The sequence below is a fragment of the Leuciscus leuciscus genome, assembly GCF_965113295.1.
Source record: "Leuciscus leuciscus genome assembly, chromosome: 3".
NCBI lineage: Eukaryota > Metazoa > Chordata > Actinopteri > Cypriniformes > Leuciscidae > Leuciscus > Leuciscus leuciscus.
This window is the reverse complement of record NC_138727.1, coordinates 62,473,118-62,495,884: the sequence shown is the minus strand read 5'-3', so window position 1 is coordinate 62,495,884 and position 22,767 is coordinate 62,473,118. Positions and strand designations below refer to the sequence as shown.

At 39.3% G+C, this 22,767-nt stretch overlaps 1 protein-coding gene and 3 long non-coding RNA genes across 5 annotated transcripts in view; 1 reads left to right on the top strand and 3 right to left on the bottom strand.

The window, feature by feature from the left end:
* LOC309493651 (NACHT, LRR and PYD domains-containing protein 3-like) overlaps window positions 1-22,767 on the bottom strand; it is a 78,160-nt gene that overhangs the window by 27,928 nt on the left and 27,465 nt on the right. Inside the window, exons 3-8 of one of the 2 annotated variants that reach the window (XM_082162836.1) lie at window positions 16,635-16,757; window positions 14,538-16,409; window positions 14,232-14,405; window positions 13,965-14,138; window positions 12,633-12,679; window positions 11,394-12,558 (exon numbers count right to left, since the gene is read on the bottom strand). In XM_082162836.1, coding sequence (XP_082018962.1) covers window positions 12,029-12,558; window positions 12,633-12,679; window positions 13,965-14,138; window positions 14,232-14,405; window positions 14,538-16,409; window positions 16,635-16,757 — 2,920 coding nt within the window. In that variant the 3' untranslated portion in view covers window positions 11,394-12,028. Of the gene's footprint in view, window positions 1-11,393; window positions 12,559-12,632; window positions 12,680-13,964; window positions 14,139-14,231; window positions 14,406-14,537; window positions 16,410-16,634; window positions 16,758-22,767 lie in introns of those variants that run through there. The other variant, XM_082162837.1, reaches the window with a different exon arrangement.
* On the top strand, window positions 2,438-2,993 carry LOC309493975. The gene is made up of 3 exons (XR_014204153.1): window positions 2,438-2,557; window positions 2,648-2,691; window positions 2,953-2,993. It is a non-coding gene; the product is annotated as an uncharacterized lncRNA (long non-coding RNA).
* On the bottom strand, window positions 4,545-11,335 carry LOC309494001. Its single transcript, XR_014204179.1, has 2 exons — window positions 9,824-11,335; window positions 4,545-4,726 (listed from the first exon to the last, which is right to left on the bottom strand). It is a non-coding gene; the product is annotated as an uncharacterized lncRNA (long non-coding RNA).
* On the bottom strand, window positions 18,848-22,500 carry LOC309493931. The gene is made up of 4 exons (XR_014204107.1): window positions 21,823-22,500; window positions 21,566-21,664; window positions 21,299-21,459; window positions 18,848-20,212 (listed from the first exon to the last, which is right to left on the bottom strand). It is a non-coding gene; the product is annotated as an uncharacterized lncRNA (long non-coding RNA).

Here is a 22,767-nt window from a genome sequence, read left to right as displayed (position 1 = left end):
TTAATGGAAATAAGGTTTGTGATGTTATGTCCTATACACAAGAACATCCCAAAGACTTTCACTGAGGTTTAGCTCTGGACTCAGAGGAGCGGATTCATGTGTGGAAATGATTCTTCCAACCATTCTTTTCACAATCTGAGCCTGATGAATCTTGACACTGTAATCCTAGAATATGGGCATGCTGTGTCTTCCTACATGCTTGTTTAAGAAATAAAAACCACACACTCCATTGATTGGGTTAGAAGAACTGTCGCCAAACATATAACATGCTAGAAACATCATAATAACTGCAATAATGATCCAATCATATACTTTTAAGCATTTGCCTATTTAAAATAGCGACTTTTTTTGTTTTTGTTTATATTTTTTTATTATATATATATTTTTTTTTTACAGGAAATAGATACAGCAATCAAGGACTTCGCTGCACGTTCTGAACATAAAGACTCGGACAGCACCTTTGTGGTTATTATCAGAGCTCGAATTGAGTCAAGTCTTATGGGGGGTCCCCAAGTTTTTTTTGGGCGGGGGGTTGGTTAGTCTCGCAATATACACTTTATACAAAATATACAGTATATTTGATCATAATATGCGTATATATACTATTTACTAAAAACGCTGGATAAAGAATTGTGTATATATATATAATTCTTCTTTTAAATTACTTACTAAAGTAATATGGATTTAGAGGGTGAAAATGTCTAACCTCCCAAACTCAAAATTTTCTAGTGACTGATAACATCTAAATTTTGCAATTGGCCCAAGTGAAATTCTGTAAATTAAATTTTATAATTTACAGATTTTCACTTGGGCCAATTGAAAAATTTAGATGTTATCAGTCACTAGAAAATTTTGAGTTAGGGAGGTTAGAATTTTTTTACAGTGTACTTAGTGTATATATATATATATATATATATAAACTCAGTCTCTTTTGCCACAACTGAAATGGAGAACTGAACATAACTATATATAATGTGTTACATAGAAATGTAGAAAACACGTTTCGGCCCAGATCCGGCCCACATCTGGCACTTGTGGAATGCGGATCTGACCCACATGCAGCGTGGAATGATGACAGTTGGGCGGCTCACTCCTGTTTGCCAGATCTGGGCCACAAGCAGGCCATAGCAATGCCACATGTCAGCCAAGAGCAAAGAAATAAACCAGAACTGGACCTTATCTGAGCCGCAAAACCTGTGTATATTAAATATGGAGTCATTTCAGCCTTAATAAGCCTGTTAACAAGCAGAATCCCTGAAGGAAAGAAGAGAACAGAAAAAGAGTCGAGCAGAAACACAAGAACTACAACTGACTTCAGCCACAGTCTAAGATGAACTGAAGCGAAAAGGAGACATTAAATCTGTGAAGATCTCAGCAGAGGAGGATTAAACAACTCCACAAACAGCATCTTAGACTGTGGCTGAAGTCAGTTGTAGTTCTTGTGTTTCTGCTCGTCTCTTTTTCTGTCCTCTTCTTTCCTTCAGTGATTCTGCTTGTTAACAGGCTTATTAAGGCTGAAATGACTCTATATTTAACATCAGACTTTGTGGCTCAGATAAGGTCCGTTTATCAATGACAGCCTTTAGATTTCGATTGTAAAACTAATTAAAATATAAACTAATGGTTTAAAAATGTGTTATTTGTTAAGTGACCATGGTATAAGCGGGTTAATGCCCTGCGAGGTGTCCATTGTCAGGTATTAATGGACTTCGGCGGAGGCAACCGTCCGACGCGCATTAATACCTGACAATGGACACCTCGTCGGGCATTAACCCTTACTTATCCATCTTCATCGAGATCTCTAGCACTCCTGTAGAACCAGGAGGACTATTAATAATGAAAAATTAGTAACTTAAGCCTAAGTGTTTCCAATTTATGCAAGGAATACAAAAGCCCCGGCATGGAGTGGACAGATATAAAGTAGAAAGATATACAGAGAGAAACAATTACCCCTCAAAAAAGTCAGTAAGAAGCTTTCTTTTCCCGACTGGGAGTGGAGGTTTATTTTTCTCCATTTTTTAAAAAGCTAAAATTAGCTTCACCGGAGCGGCGCCAAACAAACAATCCTGTCAGTCAACGATGTCATGCGCGCGCACAGCGCTCTTTAGATGTGGGGCGGGGCGTTTACATTTTAAAGAGACAACTAGCTATAAACAAACTTAAAATAAATTATTGTAAATAATCAATTCACGAAATGTACTGTATCCATTGCATGCATTTAATCAGATTTGTCATTATTATTTTTACTAAAATAAAAATATCTGAGGGACCCCCCTAATTCTATTTTTTATTTCTTATGGGGTAATACCTTATGGGGGGTCCCGGATCCCCCCAGCCCCCCCTCAATTCGAGCACTGGTTATTATGTCTCACGGGGAAAAGACCACATACAGTGAAGAAACCATTTTAGGTGTTTTTATCATACCGCATTTATCATGAGGTGGAAAACCCCGATGATTACTTTCGTGTTGATGACATCTACTACAATCTGAACTCAGAGAAATGTCCTGCTCTGATTAATAAACCAAAGGTTATTCTGATTCAAGCCTGCAGAGGAGGTACGACATTACTTCATATTGCTATTTCCCGTTTTCTCTTTACCTTTTTCTTTATTTAGTACTGTATTGTGTGTCCATTTCTCTGTCCAGATCACCCAGGAGGTGTTTACTGGTGCTCTGGTCGTTGTGTGCACGTGAGCAAAGATTTCGTCTGTTTTATGTCCAGCCCCCCTGGTCAGTTTACTGTATGTGACATGATTGCTGAAATTAGATTAATTTGTAGCTCGCACATGTGTTTGTCTGTTCACGAATGTCTGGTTAAAATTATTAAATGAATGATTTGATGTGTGACACCACTCAGATGTGTGACAAATATGCAGCTGCACAAAAAGTGCAGTTGTTTGTTTGGTTTTATACATATAAATGCTTAACTTACCATTGATTTATCTCCACAGGTATCACTTCGTACAGGAATAGTATCAAAGGATCTTTTTTTGTCAACTACATCGTGGAGGTGTTCTGTGAAAGGGCTCATAATGATGACATCATGGAACTGTTCAGGAAGGTAAATTAAGTCAATTTAAATTGGTTTACTTTTACAATGTTTTGATTTTGATTTTTGATTTTTTTTAAAGTACAGTACTTTAAAAACAGTACTTTTTTAAAGTAATTTTTTTTTTATAGGTCAGCTCACGCATGGATAACGACCCACGTTTCCCACAGCAGTGCAAAATATTGCCAAGTATAGAAAGAGTCACACTTACAAAAAAATGATACCTGTTCCCTGGACTTTGAGTATGTGCAGGTTCAATCAAAATCACACTTTTATGGCAATCTCTAATTCGACATCTAAACAAAAAAAAGTCTAAATATGAAAAAAAGAGTGTGTGCTCTAAAGAAATGTGCTCTAAATTTGTTTCTGAAATTAAACATTTAAAGTTGGTAAAAGGAATACTGAGCTCAAGACATAAATATGACATTTATTAGCTTATATATAACCTAATTAATTCGTCATTTTTATATATCATTCTTAAAAATGTTTTAACTTGATCCCATTTAATGAAATTTCATCATATACATTTCTATTACCATATTACTGTATTAACAACATAACCGATTAATAAGTTAATGTCTCCACCCATGTCCATGAAATGGAGACAATGTGCAGTCAATTTTCCACCCCCTTGTTTGTTATGAGAACATTTACTCTTTTGCAAATGAATCAATAAATCTTTTCTAATTTGTTGCCATCACTGTCTCTTGCCTGCTTATCCTTCTGCATTTGGTTGAAGCCTGAGTTAACTCACACTGAAGTTCTGTTCATATGTTGGCATATTTGAAGTGAAATCTTGGCATGCCATCATAGGGTTGAGTTTGGCTTCATGGCACAGATGTAGCCGCTTCCCCGCTCAAATAAAGTGAAAGTAGATGTTATAGACACGTTATGGCTGCTCTGTGCCTGCTCAAAGTTATATGTAAAGGGTCTAGAATCGCCCCTGAAGGCTGATAAAGGTCTGGCTGTGGGAAAATAAAACTAGTTAAGGCTATTTCAGCAGCTGTGAATAAATAATGCAGACTTGAATTGAGTTCATTTGTTTTGACAATAAAATAATGTTTATTTCTATGGGTTTAAACTCATAATGGTTCTAAAATATCCTGTATAAGAGCAGAAGCCTGTTTATGTTATACATTGTAACAAAGAACGTATGAATTTATCACAAAATAGACAGCATCTAAATTCCCAATGGTTTAGCTTGAATGTCCGTAATTTTTTTAAAGAATTTTCTTTCTTCATTGACTTTTGACCCCCGTCCAGCAGCAGAGACTCCAACTACACATCCATTCAGGACATGAGAGAGGAACCAATGAAGAATGAAAACAGACTGAGAATCAGAAAGACACATGACATAAAGGAGAGCAGACAGTGTGTGAGTGTGTAACGTCTGCTTTAAACACACACTAAATCACTGCATCATCTCAATGTTTAGTGTCTGAATCTCTCAGTCCTCAATCTGAACTTTATAGATGTAACATCACACACAGTCCATTCATTATGTGCAAAGATTTATTGAACAAAACCAGTAACAGTGTTACACTGTACAGATGTTAAATTACAGAGACATTTTCTCCTGATCTGATGCTTAGAAGTTACTTACTTAGTTACTTAGATTCATTCAAATTAATTTATATTTTTTGCAATGTATTTGGACTAAAACCATTTTAAGTTCCCTTTCAAGGGAACTTCGAGCTGCGTCGAGACGTGGTGGGAACGCTCTGCGTGATTGCGTCGTGAAGCACGTGTATAATCAGTCCAATGCAAAGACGAGACGTCATAGGCGGGTGACGTCATCGACCAGGAAGCTATAAAGCACCCCTGCGACAGACCGCGGCAGCTTTCTGTGCCTTCAGCAAGCGATCTGTGTATTCTGTCCTTGTCATATTTATTGTTGTCTGTCAAGTTGCAATATATATATTTATTATGGCAAAAGAGAGCAAGCAAGTGTTGTGTTGTTCCCTCCCCACGTTATATCACGGGTGGGGACACACACTTCAGCTTTGTGTTGCTTGTTTGGGAGTGGAGCATGCCAACAGTCAGTTCTCGAGGGGGCTGACTGTGAGCATTGCGAGAAGCTGTCCGTGAGGACGCTCCGCTCCCGCCGGCCGTTCTTCGAGGAGGACGGTTCGGTGCGCGCGCCCCGAGGCGCGGGTCCCACTGCTGCCGAGGCACGGCGTCGACGCGCATCTTGGGGATCGCAAATGGTTCTAACAAACACCTGTTCGATCCACGTGCCTTATCTCGGGGAGAAGCACGCTCTGCGGTTTCTCGTCCCCGGGATGAGGCACTCATGCTGCGATTTCCAGTTCCGAGGAATTGGTATCGTTAGTGTTTTTGTTTTAAAAATAAATAAATAAAAGAAAATAAGGCAGATGTTTATGAGTTTTCAATAAATAAATAAATAAGTCAGCTCATAACTCTGTTGAATAAAGAGGAGCTTATAAAAGGAGGTTTTATATAATGCTGTTGCTAAGTTAAATATTACTGGCCAGCCGAACATATATGAGAGTGAAAGTATAAGGAAAACTCTATATCTCAGCCTCCTCGTCGGGGAGTGCCGTTTTTTTTTTTTTTTCTATCTCCACACTGAGGTGTCGAGATCGTGGAATAAACCGGTTTCTGTTTATGTGAATTATCCCTAAACTTCTACTATAGTAATGTTATGGGTATTAAGTATCATGGTATGACAGTGCCTCGGGTTAAAGAGACGCTTGCGAGCTATCTCTCTCCCGTGTTGGTGTCATAATAACCCCGACGTTACCCACCAGCCACCATAAATAATAGATAAATATTATTAGGCAGCACTGGTAGGTAAAATATATAAGCATGGATGAATGTGAGGATGTAACAGCACTGACGCTATTTGAGAATTGCGTCGCGCAACAGATAAACTATACCGGGGAGGGACGGTTTCGAGAAATCGTTTCTCCTCGGCATCCTCTGGGTGGCGACTCTCTGAGGAGGGTCGCAGCGCTGCCAGTTCGGTTGTTTCCTGCTGGAGTGTTATATTTATATATATATATATATATATATATATATATAGTTTTTCTGATGTAAAGAAAAATTAAGATAAAATATGTCTTTTCTTCTGGACGCTCCGCTTTCAAAAAAACGAAGAAATAAACTCTTCAGTGGCGTTCCAAAGGTTTCTTCCTCACCGATCTAACGTTCCTGAGACTGCTGGGCGGGAGCAGTCTCAGCATACTTAAGCTCCTCGCAGCATAGAGTGCGGTAAAACAAAGATTCGCCATTCGGGCTCATCCACAATCGATGGGGACCTGGGTGGCGGTCACAGTCTAGCCAGTTAGAGATATGCAAGATCTGAGGACTGTTTTATCTCTAAAATAGCTAAAAATGGAAGAAGCCCTGACGCCGAGGCTGCAGGCTTCTGAGGGTGGTCCCCTCCGGGGTAGGGACGGTTTTGAGAAATCGTTTCTCCTCGGCGCCCTCTGGGGTGCGACTCTCTGAGGAGGGTCGCAACGCTGGCTGTTCGGTTTTTCTGCCGGTTCGCCGTTTCAGGACACCGAGGTGTCAGCGTCCCCAAACGATCCTCCGAGGAGGGTCGTAGAGCAGTCATTTCGGTTTCCCTGCCGGTTCGCCGTTTCAGGGCGCCGAGGTGCCTGCTTTTTTCCAGCGATCCTCCGAGGAGGGTCGTCGGAACAAAGCTAGTTAGAGGTAGGCAAGATCTGAGGACTGTCGTTATCTCTATTAAAACTTAGACAAGAAGTCCTGACGCTGAGGCTATCAGGCTTCTGAAGGTTTCCCCGGGGCAGGGACGGTTTTGAGAAATCGTTTCTCCTCGGCACCCTCTGGGGTGCGACTCTCTGAGGAGGGTCGCAGCGCTGCCAGTTCGGTTGTTCCCTGCCGGTTCTCCGTTCAGGGCACCGAGGTGTCAGCGTCCCCATACGATCCTCCGAGGAGGGGCGTAGAACGGTCAGTTTGGTTGTTCCCTGCCGGTTCGCCGCTTCAGGGCACCAAAGTGACTGTTCAACCAAATCCAGAGGCCAGTCTCGAGAGACTGGTTCTCCTAGTAGAATTTCTGGCAGCGTGGAAACTACTGCCATATATTTCTCAGTGGGTCCTGCACACTTTAGAAAAGGGTTTCAGAATTCAGTTCGGTTCTCGTCCGCACAGATTTCTAGAGGTCCTCCCCACAGTGGTGGACCCCGAGCAGGCTCTGGTTATGGAGCAGGAAGTACTGACACTTCTGCAAAATGAGCTATAGAAGGGGTTTCTCCTCCCAGCAGACAGTCAGGGTTTTACAGCCGTTACTTCATTGTTCCGAAAGAGGATGAGGGGTTGCGTCCTATTCTAGACCTGCGTCAATTAAACAGCAGGTTTCAGAATCTCAAGTTCAAAGTATGCTATACGCTAAAATGATTGTCACAGATTCAGTCCGATGACTGGTTTGTCACAATAGACTTGAAGGACGCTTACTTATCTATCCATCCTCATATCACAGGAGGTTCCTGAGGTTTGCTTTCGGGGGCGAAGCATACCAGTATTGGGTTCTTCCCTTCGGCCTAGGTTTATCACCCCGCATCTTTACAAAATGCGTGGATGCAGCTCTGGCTCCTCTGAGACTCCAGGGCATTCGCGTATTATACTTTATCGACGATTGGTTGATTTTAGCTCAGTCCGAGCAGTTGGCGGTTCGGCATCGAGATGTCGTTCTGTCTCACATAAAGAGGTTGGGGTTGTGGCTCAACGCCAAGAAGAGTGTGCTCCTCCCAGCTCAGAGGACCACTTTTCTGGGTGTTTTATGGGATTCGACAATAATGCAAGCACGTCTGTCTCCTGCACGTATTTCTGCGATTCTCACAGCCGTAAAGGGGATAAAACTAGGCCAGTCACTCACTGTGAAACAGTTTCAGAGACTGTTGGGGCTCATGGCAGCTGCGTCCAACGTAATCACTTTTGGCCTTTTGTACATGAGACCTTTGCAGTGGCTCAGGATCAAGGGGTTTTCTCCGAGGGGAAATCCATTTCGCACGATCAAGGTCACGCGGCGATGCCTTCGTGCCTTGGTCATGTGGAAGAAACCTTGGTTCCTCGCCCAGGGCCCAGTGCTGGGGGCTTCTTGTCGACGCGTAACGCTTTCGACGGATGCTTCCCTCACGGGATGGGGGGCGGTCATGAGTGGCCGCTCGGCGAAAGGTCTTTTGCAGGACCATCAACGTTCTTGCCACATAAATCGGCTAGAAATGATGGCGGTATTTCGAGCTCTCAAATACTTCCTGCCAGACCTGAGAGGTCACCATGTGCTTGTCCTTCCGGACAACACACTGATGGTCTCGTATATCAGAGCAGAAATCCTGTTGAGGCAGGGGCTGAGGCCTGGGGAATGGGGACTTCACCCCAAGGTGGTGGAGCTCCTTTAGGAGAACTTCGGTCAAAACTCAAGTCTACCTTTCGCATTGTTTATACAACGCATTGCCCATTTGGTTCTCCCTGATGCATCCAGCTCTGCTTGAACTGGATGCAACGTATTAGGTGTGGTTGAGGCTACACCTGTACGCATTTCCCGATATCTTTGCTCCCGGGAGTTACTCTCTTCCGGAGTTATTGATACTATGGGCTCGGCCTCTGAGGGGGCCCAGCTCATAGATTCAGGTCTCTCGACTGAGGTCGTGGAGACCATACTCCAGTCTAGAGCTCCCTCCACGAGAAGACTGAATATGCATTGAAATGGAAACTGTTCTCTGCCTGGTGCGGAGAATGCCTTCTGAATCTTGCTATCTGCCCTATGGTACAGTACTTGATTTCTGCAATGAATGTTTCTTTGCTGGGTTATCTCTGAGGAGAGATCCTTATTTCATCTTCTCCGTGGTACTTGAGGCTGAGGCCTGCACGTACTTGGATTTGCACCTGGTATGGTGATAGTCTTCCTCACCCCTTGCCGGGTTGTATTCCTACTAAATTTGTGGGTCATTTGTGCTGCAGGCCTTCTGTCCTCCACCTTAATACAAGCCAGATCAGGAAGAACTTAATCTGTTTTGCCCTGTCCGGGCTCTTGGATGCTTATGTCCACAGAGCTGCAACCTGTGGCATATATATAAGAGCAGTTATTTGTCTGCTTCAGGTTACCTAAGATAGGTTGCCCTGCATCTAAACAGATAATGAGCAAGTGAGTAGTTGAGGCTATCTCACTTGCTTATGAAGCGGCCGGACAGCCTTCACCTTTGGCTGTCCCGGCCCATTCTACCAGGAGTATGGCTGCCTCTAAGGCTTTATTATCAGGAGTTTCACTCTGACATCTGTAATGCGGCAGGCAGGTCCTCACCGCATACATTTGTTAGATTTTGACTTGGACCTAGGCTCCACTCCAGGGTCTAGGGTGCTTGTTTCCTAGTATGCGCATGGTCTTCATACAGAACAGGCATTTGTCATATGGCATCGTGGGTATAGGGTTCCCACCGCGTCTCGACGCAGCTCGAAGTTCCCTTGAAAGGGAACGTCTCGGGTTACGTATGTAACCCTGGTTCCCTGAGAGGGAACGAGACGCTGCGTCGCCTTGCCATACTCCCTGCATGCCTGTGATCGACTTGCTTCGGCTTTCAGAAGCTGCCGCGGTCTGTCGCAGGGGTGCTTTATAGCTTCCTGGTCGATGACGTCACCCGCCTATGACGTCTCGTCTTTCCATTGGACTGATTATACACGTGCTTCACGACGCAATCACGCAGAGCGTTCCCACCGCGTCTCGACGCAGCGTCTCGACGCAGCGTCTCGTTCCCTCTCAGGGAACCAGGGTTACATACGTAACCCGAGACGTTTTCATAAACACAGAAAAAAAAAAAGAAAAAAAAATCTACAGATATAAAAGAGGTAACTATAAAATGTAACAAGTCAAAGTTGAACCAAATCAAAGACAAACTCAGAATTGAGTTTTAGCTTCAGTGAAGGAGTGACCGATAAAAAAAAAAGATTCAAAAGATTCAAAAAAAGATATGGAGTGTTATATATATATATATATATATATATATATATATATATATATATATACACAGCAAAAACTCCAGTGTTAAATGAACTCTCCTGGGAGTTTATATGGCTCCAGACTCAAGAGTGTTAAAGTGTTAAAATATGAGTGTTAAATTAACACTCAAGAGTGTTGAAGTTAATTAGATAATTAAGTGATTCATTGAGTGCTAATTGACCAATATTGAAGACACCTGATGTTAACAAGCAGAATCACCAAAGGAGAAAATCAATTTTTTTTAAGACACCGTTATGGTGATCCGTGTTTGATTTAGTTGGGCTCTTGACCCTTAAAATATTTACTTTAGATTTTCTCTGTCTGCTGTATCTGAGTTGTATCTCTCAGATGATCAAAGAGAAAAGTTGATCAGGTGGTGTTGGTTATGTTTTGACATAATCATAATTTGACCTGAATATCAAATCTCACTTAGAGAGTTATGTATACCTTGTTGATTACAGCAGCCTGTGATTCTACAGTAAATGATTTTCAGCATTATCAATATAATTCAAAATATTTCTCAAAAATTGTTCTGATAAAAAGACTTTGAAAATTACTTTATGTAGACACACTGACATCAATAATCAGCCTGTGAATCTCAACAATGGTGACAATAATAAAGCATGTTGCAGTGCATTCTGGGTGCCACCAATCAAAACACATTCATGGCTCCCATCATGCATTGCGGTATGAATAAATTATCTGAATTGTCTTAGTAATTTCCTTTCCCTAATTTAATATTCTGTTTGTCACCATTGTTGAGATTCATACATTGATTCTTGATGTCTGTGTGTGCCTTAAAGAAAGATTTTGTTTTATCAGAACAACTTTTAAGAAATAATTTAGAAAATTCTGGATCTTATGCTGTAGAATCACTGTGATGCTGTAATCAACAATATACATTTAAGTCAGAGAGTAGACTCTAAATGAGTTCAGTGATTCAGGTCAAATTATGGTTATGTGGAAACATAACCAACACCACCTGATCAACTTTCTCTTTGTTCATCTAGCAGTTATAACTCAGACACAAACATAATCTAATGTTAACAGTTTAAGGGTCAAGAGCCCAACTAAAGCAAACACTGATCGCCATAATGGTGTCTTATTTTTTTTGATTTTCTCCTTTGGTGATTCTGCTTGTCAACATCAGGTGTCTTCAATAATGCTCAATCATCACTCAATTAATCACTTAATGAGCTCATTAACTTTAACACTCTTGAGTGTTCATTTAACACTCATATTTTAACACTGAGTCTGGAGCCATATAAACTCCCAGGAGAGTTAATTTAACACTGGAGTTTTTGCTGTGTATATATATATATATATATATATATATATATATATATATATATATATATATATATATATATATATATATATATATATATAAAATTATTTAACAATAAATGTTATGTATTTAAATAAAACATAAAAAACAGCTTGACTACTGTTGTGTGTTTATGAAATGAAAATGTACCCTTCTGTGTTTCTTTGTGTAAATGCCGTAGAGTTTGTAGAAGTGTTATAAAAAACAGCAAGCATCTGGTTTATCTTACTCCCGCCTCTCATGTATTTCTTAGAAAATATAAAGGAAATATATAACGATTACCTCAAATGGATTAACCTAATCTTTCCTGTTTGACAGAGGGTGTAAGTCTGTGTTAGCCAATCAGAAAATCGATATGACATGATCGCTATAGTTTACAGAGCTATTTGCATATTCACAAAATATTCTGATAGGTCCAGTTATTTATTCAAATAAGCAAATCTGACCAATCACATCTCTTATTAGCACTGTGGAGGTTGGCCTTCATAACCCATTGAAGAGGAGCCTTCCTGTACACTTTATGTAGAATTTGTTTGATTCTGTCATTGTCACAATTGTGACTTTACATCTCCTTATTCTGACTTTATTTCAGATAATTGTGAATTTATATGTCATGATGTGACTTAAAATGTGTTTTCCATATGTGTCTTTTTGGTTCATCACAGGAGGCTGTTAAATCTGACACAGAGACACTGAAGAATCATTATAAACTCTAAACCCAGCATAGAGGGGTTCAGTGAATGTGGTGTTGAATGTGTGTATGTGTGTGAGTGTGTGTGTGTCAGAGACACTGTAGAAGGACAGAGTGCCGGCCGACACGTCCACATACACTCCTACTCTGTTAGAACAAGATGAAGGGACAGGAACGTTCTTTCTCTTATTATTGTGCCAGGAAAAGTAATGATCATCACTACAGTAAAGATTCCAGGACTTTTCATTGTGTCCAAACTGACATTCACTCTCTCCTTTCCTGCTTATTCCTTTATATGCCACTGCTATATGACCCCATCCAGTCCATTCAGCCTCCCAGTAATGGCGTCCAGTCAGACTCTCTTTACACAGAACCTGCTCCTGGAGCTCAAATCTCTCTGGGTGAACAGGATACGGCTGCTGCTCTTTCACATATGTTGTTTTTTTGTTCCCATCAGACAGAGAGAGACGAGTGTGTGCTGTGTTTGGATCCAGATTGAGATCACAAGCATCTGAACACAGAAAGACAGATCAGAACAGCTATGGCATTAAGAATGCAGAGGTTTGCATGTGTGTGAGGACTTACATTTCCGCAGTCCTTGTGTGACCCTGAAATGTCCTCCATGATCCAAACTGAGAAGAGAGAAAAACAAATAATGTTTAAAGGTGCAGTATGTAATATTCGCTGCTAGCTGTTGTAATAGGTACTGCAGTCCATATTCAAAATATTGGAGAGAGTTGTTTCTCCCACCCCGTCCTCAGAATCGCAATGCAGAAGCACATGACAATGGAAAGCGATACATTTCATCCTTACATTGCAAAGCTGATCAGCCAATGTAATAATTTGCAATGTTTTTACTGCAGAGGCTTTTTAGATTGGGTAAAATCTGCAATCTTTGACTCAGTTGTTTGCTGGCTGCAATCCGCTGTGTTTTCCACCAACTGGCAACCTGTGTTTCAAAATACTATTGGGCAAATTTGCAGTATAATGGGATCACACAGACTAAAACAAAAACAGACATTCAGCCCCGGAAAGCACATTTAAAAGTAGAATAGCTGAAGCATTGTTTTTCATAGAAACTAGTAGTTGAACTTAGCATGTTTCTTGTATTTCTACAAGCATATTATGGTAGTTTTATGCTTTAGTAAAGTAAGGACCCAATATATTCTTCGCTTAGGAGTAAAAATACTTTTGAAATAGGTGACCATTTAGATGATCCTTTAAGAGGAAATGCAAATATGTGGTAAACAACCAAAAATGTCAGCTGTGAAAGGACAGACTAAACAAACAGAGGAAATGAACCGGAGAAGATTTCCATGTAAAAAAAAGAGCCTCAGAGCCACACCTACCTTACATAAACGCCACGGACCAATGGTAGTTCGAAGGTGTTTACCAGACTTTTCTGACTTTTGTTTTTAGCTTTTCAAGAAAGTATATGAATTTTCTTTCAATATTTACTAATGTCCTGCAGAGTTCAGCTCCAACCACAATCAAACACACCTGATCCAGCTAATCAAGTTTACTTGAAAATTACAGGCAGGTTTGTGAAGTCAAGGGGTTAGAACAGAAGTCTGCAGGAAGGTAGACCTCCAGGACCAGGGTTGACAACGATTAATTGTGCACTTTATGAACATTCTGCAGATTTGATCTGAAATCGGTAAATACACTCGTTCATTATTTAGTGAAAAAATAAAACTGTAGTGTAGTAATTTTTTTAAAAGCTGAATTAAGTTTTACACCTCTAAAGTTGGCTATATCAGATTAAAAATATTGTTCTTACATGAGGTTTATGGATTTTTCTGTATTAAATCAGAGAGTCAGCAAAAAAAAAATAATGGAAGCACAACATTTCATAAAACATTATCTTAACAAAATATCCCTCTTAGAAAAAATATGAGTCATAACTAGCCCACATACTTGAGTATCTCCAGTTTGTAGTTTGGATCATTCAGTTTGTCATTGAGCAGCTGAACTCCTGATTCTCCTGGGTGATTGTAGCTCAGATCCAGCTCTCTCAGGTGTGAGGGGTTTGAACTCAGAGCTGAAGACACATAACCACAGCCTTTCTCTGTCACCATACAGCCAGACAACCTACAGACACACACACAGTCAGATCATCAACAAACACACCTCAAAATTATGACCAGCTGAGTGTATATATATCCCTTCTATACTCTAACACACCTCAGTATCTCCAGCTGACAGTTTGGACTCTTTAGTCCATCAGAGAGCAGCTTCACTCCTGAATCATACAGATCATTGTTACTCAGGTCCAGCTCTCTCAGGAACGAGTTTGAAGATTGAAGGGCGGATGCCACAATTTTACAGGACTGGCAACTGAGATTACAGCCAGCAAGACTAAAAGAGAGCAGAACACAATTTTCTGTCTGTAAATTCTCTAAAAGTTAAAATGTATCTGACTGAAGTTATATACAAATATTAAGTAACTTAAATGAGTATTCAAAAGAGAGAAAAAAAACAAACACTCACAGAGCTTTAGTGCAGTTGATCACAGCAGGTATCAGTCTTCTTCTCCCCTCATCTGATGTGTTGTATTTATTGAGGTCCAGCTCATCCAGCACCTCCTCTGACATCTGAAGCATGTAGGTGATTGTTGAGCAGTGAGCAGGAGAGAGTTTCTTCTCTGAGTGTTTGTCTGATTTCACAAACTCCTGAATCTCTCTGGACAGAGTCTGATCTTTGACTTCCAGCAGACAGAGGAACAGATTGATGGATCTTTCAGCGGAGAGTCCATGTCCATCTTGGATCTTCTCTTTAATGTACTGTGTGGTTCTCCTGATGCTCTCTGAGCTGTTCTCCGTGTGTGTCAGTAGATCCTGTAAGAGTCTCTGATTGGACTCCAGTGAGACGCCCAGCAGGAACCGCAGGAACAGATCCAGGTGTCCATTCTCACTCTCAAGAGCATGATCTACTGCTCCTTTAAGCAAATTTTGTACTGAGGCAAAATTCTTCAGTCTCTCCATTGTAATGTTCACATGGTAGTAAAATGCATAAAAAGCAGCAAGAAACTCCTGGATGCTCAGATGAAGGAAGCTGTAGACTTTCCTCTGATGAATCACAGATTCCTCCTTAAAGATATCAGTGCAAATCCCATAATGCACTGAGGCGTCAGTGACGTCTATGCCGCTCTCAATCAGGTCCTCCTCAAAGAACATCACATTGCCCTTCATCAGCTGTTTGAAAGCCACTTCAGCAAGTTTCACAATCACTTCTCTGTTGGACTGCAGGAGTTTCTCTGGATCTCTCTCTTCATACTTCTGATTCCTCATGTTGATCTGAATCAGCAGGAAGTGGATGTACATTTCAGTCAGAGTTTGAGGGATTTCTGCACTCAGATCTTCTTTCAGGAGCTTCTGAAGCACAGTGGATGAGATCCAGCAGAAGACGGGTATGTGGCACATGATGTGGAGGCTTCTTGCTCTTCTGATGTGTGAGATGATTCTGCTGGCTTGATGCTCATCACCGATTATCTTCCTGAAATATTCATCCTTCTGATCATCATTGAATCCCTGAATCTCAGTCAGACGGTTGATGTATTTGGTGGGGATCTGATTGGCTGCTGCTGGTCTGGAGGTGATCCAGATGAGAGCAGAGGGAAGCAACTCTCCTTTCATGAGGTTTGACATCAACACACCCACTGATGAAGTCTCAGTCACAAAAGAAACTTTCTGAGCGTCTGAAAACATCAGTGTGATTCTGCTTTCATCCAGACCATCAAAGATAAACACAACTTTACACGCCTCATAAATCTTTGAGTCCAGATCTTGAAGTTCAGGATGAAAGTCCAGCAGAAGTTTGTGAAGACTGTACTGATGATCTCGGATCAAGTTCAGCTCTTGAAATGGAAGCACAAACATGAAATCTACATCCTGATTGGCTTTTCCCTCGGCCCAATCCAGAATGAATTTCTGCACAGAGACGGTTTTCCCGATTCCAGCGATGCCTTTAGTAAGAACAGTCTTGATCTCTTTCTCCTCACATCCTGGTTCAGGTGAGGCTTTAAAGATGTCATTGCAGTAGATTGGAGTGTCTTGTGAGTGTTGTGTTCTGGCTGTTTTCTCCATCTGTAAAACCTCATGTTCTTCATTCACTCCTTCTCTCTCTCCCTCTATGATGTAGAGCTGTGTGTAGATCCTGTTCAGGAGGGTTTCATTCTCTTGGAGTTTGTTTCCCTCAAATAATCTCTCATACTTGTTCTTCATGCTGGTTTTGTGCTGGTCTTTGACTCTCTGCAGGTCTCCAGTCTCCAGTGTGTGTCTCTGCAGGGCTGCTTCAGTTTTGTCCTGATAGTGGGATGTGGAGAATGGCACAGATCTGATCAGCTCTTGTATCTCCGCCCTGCTGTAATTAAAAAGTAAAGAGCAGCAATTGCAGTCATTAGAATGACCATTAATTAACATCAGAAATATATTGGTTACCATATATGATGTTAGACCCCTCTTCATGTTAAGCTTATGTTGCATACTCAAATTTGTATTTCTTTCGAAATTTTTACTTTTATCATATAAAATATTTTTTCATCTTAGATGGACTACAATAAATCAGCAAGTAAAGGTTTATACTAACGGAGGATCAAAGGTCACTGGTCCATCACAGAAATGAACGGGAAGCATCATGGATCTGTTACTCTTCAGAGACACACCACTGGGTTCTGGAGACTCTGATCTCAGTCTCTTCCTCCTGCTGATGCTGACAAATGACAAACAAACAAAATGGAATTTTAGAGCACTAGCTATGCTGTATAACTAGAAATGCTCCATATATTTACACATATTTATTAATTTAGCAGACACTTTTCATCTAAAGCCATTTACAATTAAGTAATACAAACAGTTCATCCAACAGAGACAGTAACATGAGAGATGAAAGAGATGAAGTATTTTGATTTATGTATTGATTTATGAGACAATATTGAAACAGAAAATTTGTACAAAGAGGTATCATACATAATTTCAAAAACTGTCGAGGATAAAATACACAGAAAAGCCAAAGGCTTATTTGCATTATTTGCATAATCTATCAGGTACCTTGGAGCACTTTTCTTTATTATTTTAAACGCCAAAACCAATTTAAGAAATGTTACCCCTTTTTCAACTTTTAAAAAAATCAAGCTCTCTAAAATGTTTGTCATTTAGATGCAACTGTGGATGTGCTTTCAGTATTACCCTGCATAGCTTATTTTGAGCAGTCTGCAATTTATTTTTGGTTTGTTTCATACTACCACTAAACCAAAATGTTGCAGCATAATCATAGTGTGCCTGCACTAATGCTCCAGCTAACATTTTTGAAGTTTGAGTATTTAGTAAAGCCGCCTGTCTTGCTAAAAATGTTATCCCATTACATATTTTTGAATTAACTAAAACAGCCATATTTTTTCCTGTCAATTTATTGTCTAATACACATCCCAGATACTTTACTTCCTGTTTTGGTGTAATGATCAAGTCACCAACCTTTACCTCTAATCTGTAGCTTTTTTTCAATTTAGCAGCCGAACCAAATAATATAGATATGTGATTAATTCATTATTGCATTCATTCGTTAAGTAAATACAAAGAAAACCCCCCAAAAAGTCAAGGAACTTTCTTCACTGAGTTAGGCTAAATATAAGAATGACATTTGACAGATGTGAGCACGAAAACTACTTGTTATGTCAAACACAACAGGTATTCACCTGAGGAAGATATGGATTAGGCCTATATTTTCTGTTGTATTTTTGTTAATCTTGATTTCTCACAAATTGTGTGTTTTTTTCTGGGGGAGTTGGAGTGAACTGCGGTGCTGTCTCATGAATGTGCAGTCAAGAACAGACCATCAGACAAGGTCAGGATTTTTGTTAAATAATAGGCTACATAAAATTTCATATCATATACCAGAACACTTAATATAGCCTATATATGGCACGTATCACATAGGATCATTCTGTGATACCGTTGTGTCTTTTTGAAAAAAGTTATGTTGGACACTATTCACAGCCATTAAATGGACGACCGTGAGCAGGAAATAAAATTCTCCTTTTGTGGCCATAAAACAAAGAAAGGCAAACAGCATTAGAACACCAGGGTGAATTAATTTTTGTTTTATGGTGAACTATCCTGTCTGTTTTAGGTGTGTGTGTGTGTGTGTGTGTGTGTGTGTGTGTGTGTGTGTGTGTGTGTGTGTGTGTGTGTGTGTGTGTGTGTGTGTGTGTGTGTGTGTGTGTGTGTGTGTGTGTGTGTGTGTGTGTGTGTGTGTGTGTGTGTGTGTGTGTGTGTGTGTGTGTGTGTGTGTATGTGCACTGTAAAAAAAAATTTGTTCACTCAACTTACATTTTTTAGTTATTTTTTTGCTTTGACTCAGTTAAGTTTTATTGACTTAATCTACTAAGTATGTTCAACTTAAAAAGTTTAGTTGACATAGTTAAAATAGTTGAGCCAACAACTTATTTCAAGTTACCTGGACTTGTAAAGATTAGTTGAAATACAATAACTTACATTTTCAAGTTACCTGGATTTGTAAAGATTAGTTGAAATACGATAACTTACATTTTCAAGTTACCTGGACTTGTAAAGATTAGTTGAAATACGATAACTTACATTTTCAAGTTACCTGGACTTGTAAAGATTAGTTGAAATACAATAACTTACATGTTCAAGTTACCTGGACTTCTAAATATTAGTTGAAATACGATAACTTACATTTTCAAGTTATCTGTACTAAAGTGTATGTTCATTGAACTTAATTTAGCATATTTTCTCAACTTGCAATATAGCACACTCAACCAAATAAATAACAGATTTTTCCATACAAATGGTTTTATTGTTCCTTACAAATCAATAAATGTTAAGAATAAACAACATATTCAAAGGAATACAATTATATCACAATTGCATGAAGTTTAAAGATAAAAATGTATTTGAAAAATGCATAGAAAGTGTATTCATGTGGGATTTTTTTCATGTTTGTACAAGTTTTCAGCATTGATGACCTGACATGCATTCTCATTGCTTAATTTTTTTAAATTTTACTTGGCTAAAACATATATTAAGATTTCATGTGTTTTAAAGTTATTTCACAAGGGGGTATATTTATGTGAAAAATCTTAGTCTCAGTTCACACAAAAAAAGTTGCTCACCTGTTAATACCTGTTAATACTTTCCATTGTTGGTAGACAAATGAAGATCTTTTTAATAAAATCGGTGAGCTTTCTGTCCCTCCTTTGACAGCCTAAGCAACTAGCACTTTCAAGGTCCAGAAAAGACATCCTTAAAGTAATCCAAGTGACTCCAGTGGTTTAACCTAGGTTTTATGAAGCATTGTCAGTGTTTCATTCCATTTTATTTATTAAATAGTTTTCTCCATCAAATGTTTACAAGAACATAGCAGCACATGATTCTTGTGTCGACGCGAAAGCTGACACTGCTGCATGTAAACAAATATATAAACCACTGACGTCACTTGGATTACTTTAAGGATGTCTTTTCTGGAACTTGAAAGTATTAGTTGAATAGGATGTCAAAGGAGGGACAGAAAGATCAAAGATTTCATTTAAAAAAATATCTTAATTTATGTTTCAAAGATAAACAAAGGTCTTTTAGGTTTGGAGCAACATGAGATCTAACATTTAACAAAATAATTTTAATTTAGGTTAAACTAACACTTTAAGATTTTTCACATTAATAATACCTCTTTAACTGTGAAATAACTTTAAACCACATGAAATCTTAATATATGTTTTAGCCAAGTAAAATTAAACAAAGTTAAACAATGAAAATGATGTCAGGCCCTTGATGCAGAGAACTTGTAAAAACATGGGTAAACAAAAAAATACAGATGAAAACACAGGCTCTTTGTAGAAATACCTTACCTCAACAACATCTTTAATTCAACAATGTATTTTTAAGAGAGTGCACTCTTGCACTGCAGGTATCAGCTCCAATGTTCATGAATCACCTCGAAAGTGTATCTGAGGTGTTTTCTGGGGTAGTTTATGTTGAGAGCATAAAGCAATGTCATTTGTATGTCACCAAATCCTCGCAGAACAACTACTTCCTCGATTACAAGGGCCACATCACTAGAGTTGCATGGAATTGGGTCTATCACATCTTCCACCACTGCGATGATTCCTAGAGTCATGCCCCGATCATATCTTCTTCGGAATCTGTGTGCTGTATTAAAAAATGACAAACTTCAAAATGTGCTTTCACACATACAACACTGAAGCTCAACCACTTAAACACAACATGAGTACACCAAGTCTTATTTAGTGTTCCGAAGAAGATTAAAGGTCTTACAGGCTTGGAACAATATGAGGGCGAGTAATTGATGAGAGAACTTTCATTTTTGAATGAACTATCCTGTAAAAAACCTTTAAACTGAGAGACTTAGGTCAAATACTATACACTGTGAATAAACGGAGGCATTTTGCATCTGTACACTAAATGAAGCATTATAAAATGTTACAATCAAGCTACAATATTTTAAGGCCTAAAGAAATTGATTTCACAGGGGACTTTTTTCTTCCAAAATGTAATTTTGATTATCAAAGATAAAACTTAAAGGTGGTATCAGCGATTTCAGGCCCAAACATAAATGATCACATTCATCTAATATTTCCTAACGATCCGCTAGCTGCCCGCCCCATAAGCATGCTGTCAAAAAACCGCGTCTCTCTAGGTAGCCTAGGCTCTGAGATCTGCACACAAAAACAGTTGGTATCAACATCACTCAAAACCAAAATAAATAGTGTTCCAACCAATCATCGACAGGGGCGGGTGTTGTGAGGTTTTCGCGTGCAGCCGTCATAGGCAGCCGTGCACGAGCGCAAAACCTCACAACACCCGCCCCTGTCGATGATTGGTTGGAACACTATTTATTTTGGTTTTGAGTGATGTTGATACCAACTGTTTTTGTGTGCAGATCTCAGAGCCTAGGCTACCTAGAGAGACGCGGTTTTTTGACAGCATGCTTATGGGGCGGGCAGCTAGCGGATCGTTAGGAAATATTAGATGAATGTGATCATTTATGTTTGGGCCTGAAATCGCTGATACCACCTTTAATATGTCATTATAAAATGATTGACTAGAAGGTGACTAATTTTAATTTATTTTAAATACGCATTAACAAATGACATATTACTTTTTTCTTCAATATTTTGCAGCACTAATAAAAAATATGCACGACAACAGAAATGGCAAGAAAGGAAGTGCCCATAATGTTTATGAAAAAAATACAGTAGAAATATATGTACTTACATTTTTATCTAGGCTGTCCATTATGGTCCTCATTTCAGCAATGTCAGCAAAGTGCTTGAACGGTAGACACAACAGTTTTGGTAGATGCCAGTCAAGACCCTCATAAAAGGACTTGCTCAGGTCCAGTGAAATGAGCATGTTGAATTCTGCACTGATCTAAACTAATATTAAATGACACAAACATAACAGCAGCATGTTAAACAACACTGCAAAATAATATATCTACATATTCATCTAAACACCATTTTCAGCAGTGTAGGACTTTACCTGTCTCTCACAAAAAAAGAACCGGCCACCTCTTTTTCCATAGCAGATACTGGAGGATCCTTTTTTAACTCTCCTGTCTGCCTGTAATGCCACAGGTCTCTGAGAAAGCATAAAGATCACAGTTCAACGTAAAAGCTGCAGCACAGAGCCGGACAGATTGTGTATGGTCCCTGGACAAATGTATTTTTTAGAGCAAACTCAGTTCTAAATGAACACACACAGTCTTTATAGATGCAGGGAAGCAGACAGTTACTTACATGATGGCAGTGCTTCAGCTTGTAGTGCCTTCTGACAATGCGTTCATTGGTTGTCTTGAATAAACAGAACTTGCTGCTCCACTTTATTGGTCAAGGGCAAAAGAAAAGAACAATTAAGTCAACTAACATTTAATAAACCGAGTACACATACACAATCAAGATCAAGACTAGATCAATAATAGTTTATCACCAAATTTGTGGATATATATTTATTGACATTACTATTAAGACCTTATTAGGACAGTATTAGCTGCTAAGCATTTCACTAGTTCTGGGGAAAACACTGCGATGGTTAAGCGGTTGCTATAGTTACATAATCTCCCACAATAAACTAAACATAACTGACCACAGTCTTTTAAGTTCGACATTTAATAAGTAAAACTAGACAGTTGTACAACAACTTTTCAGTTATGGAGCGTCCATCTCGAACACCGGAGGATTCTGATAATCCTGCCGCACCACTCACACAGTTTTACATTAAATTAACGTTACATTATTTGTCAGCTCGTTGTTGTCGTACTCACGCGTCGACGCTGCTTTGCCTGAATGGTGATTAGACTTGCTGATTTTGGCGCAAATAACTTGAACATGAGAGTGAACAAACATGGTAGAAATGCGTTATTTTTCACGACATGCTTTTCCCGCTCTCTAGGCTATTTTATCATTCATCCATATATCAGTCTCTCTCACATAATTAATATATATATATATATATATATATATATATATATATATATATATATATTAGCCTATGTAACTTAACGTTAAACTGGTAAAACTGGTAAAACTGGATTAGCAACAGTCCAATGTGATCTAGAAACGTTGATATTGAACAATACATGGATGATTACTTCATATGTCATTTTACAAGTTATTACATCATATTAACGAATATTTACTTACCATATTTGATGATAGTGGAATAATTAAATCATCTGCCGATAA